General features: G+C 47.9%; 2 protein-coding genes across 4 annotated transcripts in view; one reads left to right on the top strand and one right to left on the bottom strand.

The window, feature by feature from the left end:
- arhgap28 (Rho GTPase activating protein 28) overlaps positions 1-1,853 on the top strand; it is a gene marked incomplete at its 5' end in the record, with an annotated part of 26,548 nt that extends 24,695 nt beyond the window's left edge. For all 3 annotated transcript variants that reach the window (XM_083674953.1, XM_083674954.1, XM_083674955.1), the window contains one exon: positions 1-1,853. This exon is cut by the window's left edge and continues 378 nt beyond it.
- A 274-nt stretch (positions 1,854-2,127) lies between these two features.
- lama1 (laminin, alpha 1) overlaps positions 2,128-7,500 on the bottom strand; it is a gene marked incomplete at its 5' end in the record, with an annotated part of 57,660 nt that continues 52,287 nt past the window's right edge. Inside the window, 6 exons of the mRNA XM_083682078.1 lie at positions 2,128-2,765; positions 3,008-3,224; positions 4,829-4,962; positions 5,401-5,554; positions 5,774-5,926; positions 6,502-6,691. Of these exons, the coding sequence (XP_083538204.1) occupies positions 2,605-2,765; positions 3,008-3,224; positions 4,829-4,962; positions 5,401-5,554; positions 5,774-5,926; positions 6,502-6,691 (1,009 nt within the window). The 3' untranslated portion in view covers positions 2,128-2,604. The remainder of the gene's footprint in view (positions 2,766-3,007; positions 3,225-4,828; positions 4,963-5,400; positions 5,555-5,773; positions 5,927-6,501; positions 6,692-7,500) is intronic.

The following is a 7,500-nucleotide window of genomic DNA, read 5'->3' as shown; positions in this document are numbered from 1 at the left end:
AAAAATACTAAAACAGACAAAACCTCTCTGAGCGTGTGGATTACAGAGAGGTGGGGGGTGGGGGTGGGGGGTGGGTGGGGGGGCAGCTACAGTATGTGAAGACCTGTGTTACACATCTGACTGACCATACACCATGCTGGCCATCGGGATTGTTTGGTGCCAAAGATGTGTGTGTGTGTGTGTGTGTGACCACCACGGACCATGATGGACCTCTCTACTTATCTCATGTTTACTACCACCACCACACGCAAGCCCAGTAAAAACACGTACTTACTATATTTATACACACTAACTTATCCTGCTTTTTTATTTTTTTTGGTATTATCATATTGCACATCATACCACATAAACGACGACATTTGTATGGATTATGAGAACAGCATGATTTCTTAGGCGACAAAGCCCGGTTGGATTCCCAAGTCTGGGGACGAGCCTCTCGGTTTGCCGCGAGAGCCCACAGGGAGGGAAGGAGCGAGGGAGAGGAGAAAGAGAAAGAGTTTGTCACTCATGAAGTCAGATCCAGCACTTACAGTAACCCCCCCTCACCTCCCCGTCTCCCGACCGTCTCTGAATGTTGTTCCTATGACTGATATACGACCATGTACACACTACCACAGTATGACCTATGACCTAACACACGCCCTGTCTACCACTCTAATGTTGTGACTGCGTCAGAGACTTGCAGTACTAATGATGTCGCGTGAGATGACTGTGCATGCCTAGAGACTGGAGGAGGAGGAGGAGGAGGAGAAGAAGGAGAAGAAGGAGAAGAAGGAGAAGAAGGAGGAGAAGGGAACCAAAGTGAGGCCATAAAAGAGTTTCTTCAAAGCAGCATGTGCTTGCTGACAGTGTTTGAACTGGTGGATCATGTTTACCTACACCCAGGGAGGGCAGTGTGTGTGTGTGTGTGCGCGTGTGTGTGTGTGTGTGTGTGCGTGTGTGTGTGTGTGTGTGTGTGTTAGCTCAACCCTCCACTTTGTACTGCTCTGTATGGATCTTAGTTCAATGTTTGCCAGTGCCATGGTTGTCAACACCGTGGCTGATGTTGGCTCTTACATAAGTATTCTGTCATCCCAATGAACCTGTAGCATTGATAGGATGGAGCAGGGGGAAGTTGACCGTAGTAGTCACTGATCTTGGGTCAGTTTTGTGTTTTTTTACCTCCTCTTCAAGGTTAGAATTTGGGGAGGGTTGCTGATCCGAGATCAGTGCCTAGGGGGCAACTTCATCCCGGGGCTGAGAAAGACACGAAGGGGCTGGTTTCCCGGACACAGATTAAGCCTAAATCCTAGACTAAAATGCATTTTCAACTGAGATTTTCTACCGATCACATTATTTAGTCCAGAACTAGGCTTAATCTGTGCCCGGGAAACCAGCCTTGAAGGCGGATTTTCCAGAGTGGGCCTAAGACTACTCCCAGACTAGAAAGCACTTTCAATAGAGACTCTCAATTGAACATGATCTTTAGTCCTGGACTAGGCTTAATCTGGGTCTAGGGAACCAAATGAAGGTTGTGATGTTCACCACTTCGCTCAGGATTTAACATGTGGTGTCTTTTTATTCTTCTGAACTCAGTGTATAAAACAAAACAAAAAAAACAGATTTTGTAAAGGATGTTCTACACCATGGACTCTCTCACCATGTGTGTTTTTTTCTGTAAATACCATTCAGATTTTTCATTTTTTATGATTTTGCATTTGTATTACATTAATATTATTTGACCACTGCTGACAGTCCTTGTTGTTTCTGATTTGGCCGCTGGGCTGTTGAAGCTCAGTGGCTTCATGTATCACTGACACAGTCAAATAAAACAACAACTTCAAAATGATGGAGTTGTTCTTGTCTTTTCGCTTCCCCTGCTCTTCTTTTTTCCCCGCTGTTCTTCCTCTGAATCATGTCTCGACTGGTTGAGACTGTCAAGTCCTCAGGAAATTCCTCTCACTTTCTCTTCACTCCCCAGAGGTTGACAAAAATAGCAAAGAAACTGGATTCATCATTGTCATTATTCTGATAGCTTTCCCAGGAGGAGTATGCAGACATAGAACAGATAAGAGAAAGATGTTTTTGATAGAAACGTATGTTTATATGGTATGTATGACACATGAGTGGACGTCTATACACTTTTGGGACCAACACAGCAAGTCTGACCATTCAAATATGACAAAATACAACCTCAGGTTATTTTATTGCATTTTATTAACAAATACGAATCTTCTACGCCATCAAACAGAAATGCTTACTTGCTACTGCCCAAATCATTTGGGGAGGTCAAAATGTACAAAAACTGTTGTCGTAATCACTTTCGAAAATCAGCTGATTTTCAAAAACACCTTTCACATCAACAAGAACCTTGATCATTAGTGTTCTAGTGTCTTTACACAGCGTTACAAATGGGGAGGTTGTATTCATACAGTAGGTTTCGAGGGTCACGTCCCGGTTTAGAATATTAACAAATGGTAGGTTGTGGCATGGTTGCTGGAAGACGATGGTACAGTTCTGGTTCTGGTTCTGGTTCTGGTTGCAGCTGTTGAGAGCCAGGAGTGAGGGGACACTCCCTCCAGGGTGCTGAGGTCTTTGCATGGTTGCTGCAAGGTCGTGGTGAGGTTATGCAGCGGAGGCGGGGCAGGAGTGAGGGGACACCCCCTCCAGGGTGAATGCTGCGCTGAAGTCCAGAGCGTCAGTCACATGACCCTTGATGAGGCGGAGGTTACGCATGCAACCGCGGAACGAAGTTCTGGTCGACAAACAGTTCTGCTTCACTCCATCTGTCAGAGAGAGAGAGGGGGGGGGGGGGAGAGAGAGAGAGCGAGAGAGGGATTTATTTAAACTACTACTGGAGGTAAATGAAGTCTAAAGTGAACCTAGGAATCTAACTTGGATGGAGCTAACTACTATAGCGCTTACACCTATCAAACCCTCTCAGACATCAACTAGTGCCTAGGCTTGGGCCTAGTAGGGCCGAGAGGGTCATGGGTCATAGGGCTGAACTTCGTAATTCGTGACGTACCAGGGTATCCTCCTACGTAGACGGGGTCGTTGGTCTCTGCGGAGGTGGACTGGGGGTGGGGGTTGTTCGTGAGGGTGGTGACCCCGTCCAGGGTCAGACTCAGGCTGTTCTTGGTCTTCCTGGCCAGCAGGGTGTGCCAGCGCCCATCACACAACCAGGAGCCACGTCGCGACGAGGCCGACACGCGCCCAGCTCCGTTGTTCACGTGGAAGACCGCCTACGGGCACAGAAACACGTCATGATGTCACAATGTCACATGTCACCAATCGCCAATGAGAGAGTGAGCGAGAGAGAGAGAGTTTCTATCGCTAATCTCTTCAGGCTACATCTTAACAGTCCCTCCTAAAGACCTCTTCACCCCCACTACCCCCCTGTACTAACCCTAACCCTAACCCTTGAGACCTCTTCACCCCCACTACCCTCCCTGTACTAACCCCAACCCCAACCCTAGAGACCTCTTCACCCCCACTACCCTCCCTGTACTAACCCTAACCCCAACCCTAGAGACCTCTTCACCCCCACTACCCCCCCTGTACTAACCCTAACCCCAACCCTAGAGACCTCTTCACCCCCACTACCCCCCCTGTACTAACCCTAACCCCAACCCTTGAGACCTCTTCACCCTCACTACCCCCCCTGTACTAACCCTAACCCCAACCCTTGAGACCTCTTCACCCCCACTACCCCCCCTGTACTAACCCTAACCCCAACCCTTGAGACCTCTTCATCCCCACTACCCTCCCTGTACTAACCCTAACCCTAACCCTAGAGACCTCTTCACCCTCACTACCCTCCCTGTACTAACCCTAACCCCAACCCTTGAGACCTCTTCACCCCCACTACCCTCCCTGTACTAACCCTAACCCCAACCCTTGAGACCTCTTCACCACCACTACCCTCCCTGTACTAACCCTAACCCCAACCCTTGAGACCTCTTCACCCCCACTACCCTCCCTGTACTAACCATAACCCCAACCCTTGAGACCTCTTCACCCCCACTACCCTCCTGTACTAACCCTAACCCCAACCCTTGAGACCTCTTCACCCCCACTACCCTCCCTGTACTAACCCTAACCCCAACCCTTGAGACCTCTTCACCCCCACTATCCCCCCTGTACTAACCCTAACCCTAGAGACCTCTTCACCCCCATGTTCCCCCCTGTACAAGTTTCTCTCCTGTTAATAATAATAATAATAATAATAATAATAAAAAAATAAAAAATAGCCTTCTGGCATTACGACTGCCAATGACTGCCACTGGCCCCTGGTGTGAGCATTGATTACTTTGTCTTATGATGACTGTTGGATAGATGATTCACTTACTTAAACAAATGTATTGTTGTAAGTCGCTTTGGATAAAGGCGTCTGCTAAATGCCATAAATGTAAATGTAAATATAATTTATTGACATTTTTTTGTAAAATGTCTATTGACATTTTTTAACACATCATTACTGACTAGACCTGTGGTCATAGCTTTCATTTATATGATAAAACGCCACCACAACCTTTTTAGAATTACAGCCCTAAGCGGGACTGTATGGGATGTTGATTATCTTTTCAAAAGAACGATGGGAAACTGTGCAATACGGTCACTGATAAATCGTCTTCCTTCCTCATGTACCATCCTGCGCTAATCTTATCGAGTAGAAAGAAATTCCACAAGTTTACAGCTTCAGATAAGACGGATAGGAGGTCAGTAGTCAGTTGAGCGACCCTGACACACATTCAGCTCACACTGTCAACAAACAACCTCTTTACTGCGTTTGTTCTGTGACGCCTGTGGCGCCGAGAACGGTCAGTCTGGCGACTGGGCCACTGACCTGTCCGTTGGTCAGCTCCAGTCCGATGGCGTCCACCTTGGCGCTGCTGACCCCCAGGAGAACTCCGTCTGGTGCCGTGGAGCGGAACTCGAGCGCCACCGTCACGTCCGAGCCCACCTTGTACCCGTCTCTCACTGGGGAGGACCGGAGCAGTCAGCGTTAAACACCACACATAGATACACGCATAGGCACACACTCATACATACACATGCATACAAACAACGTGGGTGTGTGTGTGTGTGTGGATGGGTGTGGGTGTGTGTGTGGGTGTGTGTGTTTATGTATATGTGTGTGTCTGTATATGTGTGTGTCTGTATATGTGTGTCTGTATATATGTGTGTGTGTATGTGTATGTGTGTGCATGCGTGTGTGTGTGTATGTGTGTGTGTTTGTGCATGTGTGTGTGTTTGTGCATGTGTGTGTGTGTGTCTGTCTGTGTGTGTGTGTGTGTGTGTGTGTGTGCATGTGTGTGTGTGTGTGTGTGTGTGTGTGTGTGTGTGTGTGTGTGTGTGTGTGTGTGTGTGTGTGTGTGTGTGCGTGCGTGTGTTTGGGGGCGTATTGGAAGTACTCACTCAGGGCAGCATATCCGCTCCCATTGAAGAAGGTCCCGTCCTGAGCAGCAGTGAAACAGGGAGCGGTGGCGTGTCCTGACACGGGGCTCTGGGTGTTCAGCTTCACAGTGTTCAGCATCACGTCCTGCACACACCCTGCCAGGCTCTGGGTCACCTGGAGGAGAGAACACACACCTCTTCACAACGGGTTCACTGCGGCCATCTGGCCTATGGTTCTTTCTTTTTTTCAGATCAGTGCTGAGGAAGGGAGGGGGACAAAGGGAGGAAACCACTTTAGACTATTGGGATGCACCCGCTATAGCTGTAGTAGAGGACTCTCTCAGCTATCTTCAAGCCGGTGTTGAGGGATCTGTGTTACGCTACGGTGACTCACGTTGCCGATCTTCTTGGCGGTGTAGGTGTGGGGCAGTCCCCCGAGGTACAGCTGCTTCTCCACATCCAGAGTGTTGCCTTTGACTGGGACGGGAGCCGAGGCCTGTCCGTCCACGCTGATCACCACGCTCTTCTTGTTGAAGTCTGTCTTCACCTGCACACAGACACAGACACAGACACAGACACAGACACAGACACAGACACAGACACACACACACACACACGCACACACGCACACACACACGCACGCACGCACCCACACACACACACACACACACACACACATACAGACACACACACAGACACAGACACACGCATGCACCCACACACACACACACACATACAGACACACACACACACACACACACACACACACAGGGGTCAGGTTTGTGTTAACTACAGTAGTTACTCACTTAGTGTTCTATTGTGTTTCTTCTGTTTCTTCTATTTCACTCCGAGCCTGTTATGTGGTTGTGGCTCCGCACTTTCCAAGATCGGGTATTGAAATTATTTTGAAAAGTTGCTTGCATACCTCGCCAAATAGGCATTCCAGACAATCACAGAATATCACAAAGTAACTTCCGCCAGAGTTGCGTAAATTGAATGTGTGGGGCATGCAACGCAAACGCAGTGTTGCATAGCAACAACCACATGCTGCGGTCTGAGTGTCGAGCCCTGCTGCACCCCATCCCAGAATTCCCCCCCGGTACGGGGTCAGAGGTCACTCACCGTGTGCCATTGGCCGTCGTTGACAGGCACCGGGAAGGAGGCGCTGGCAGGGCCCTTGCCCAGGTCACAGGTGAAGAACACACGCCCCCCCATCAACTGCAGAGTGGCGTAGTCCATCTGGTTGGCGTGAGCCATGTAGTAGAGCAAACCACTCTGGGCGAAGGTGCGCACGGAGAGCTTGAGAGAGAAACTACCGGGAGAGAAGAGGAGAGATATGAAGCATCGTAGCCACGGATGAACCTTGCCTTTGTGGCTAGATTCAATATACAGCACCAGTCAAAAGTTTGGACACACCGTGCCAAGAGTGTGCAAAGCTGTCATCAAAGCAAAAGGTGGCTACTTTGAAGAATCTAAAATATAAAACATATTCTGGTTTGTTTAACACTTTTTTGGTTACTACGTAATTCCATATGTGTTCCTTCATAGTTTTGATGTCTTCAATATTAATCTACAATGTAGAAAATAATAAAAAATAAAGAAAAACCATTGAATGAGAAGGTGTGTCCAAACGTTTGCCTGGTACTGTAACATATCAAACACTTGTGCTAACATTGTCAATGAGATCTATGCAATATGTATACTGTTTTATGGCAATGATATGTGAACAGGACCAAGTGTCATATCAACAAACAATCTGACACCAATCACTTAGGAATGGCTATCTAATCCACCAACCAACAGCAAGCTCAGCGGAAGCCATTCAGCCGTGCCTGGTGATCAACCGTGCGTTCAGTAGAACACTGTAGCCTCTACAGTGAATGTGTAACTTTATCTCCAAGTCTCAAGGAGTACAGCAGTACCTTGTGAATAATAGATACTTAGAACAGACAGGATGTTCTCTCGCTGAGACAGGATGTGATGTGTGGCGGCTGTTGCAGTCTGGTCTGTAATGAGGCACTCAGACCCAGAGTAATAATAACAATAATAATAATAATAATAATAGTTAATAGCCTTTAGAGTGTGTGTTGTTATGAACTGTCTGTTAATAGGTTAATAGGG

Source organism: Argentina silus, assembly GCF_951799395.1.
Source record: "Argentina silus genome assembly, chromosome: 1".
In the NCBI taxonomy this organism is placed as follows: domain Eukaryota; kingdom Metazoa; phylum Chordata; class Actinopteri; order Argentiniformes; family Argentinidae; genus Argentina; species Argentina silus.
The sequence above is the reverse complement of the archived record's forward strand: the minus strand, read 5'-3'. Positions and strand labels throughout refer to the sequence as shown.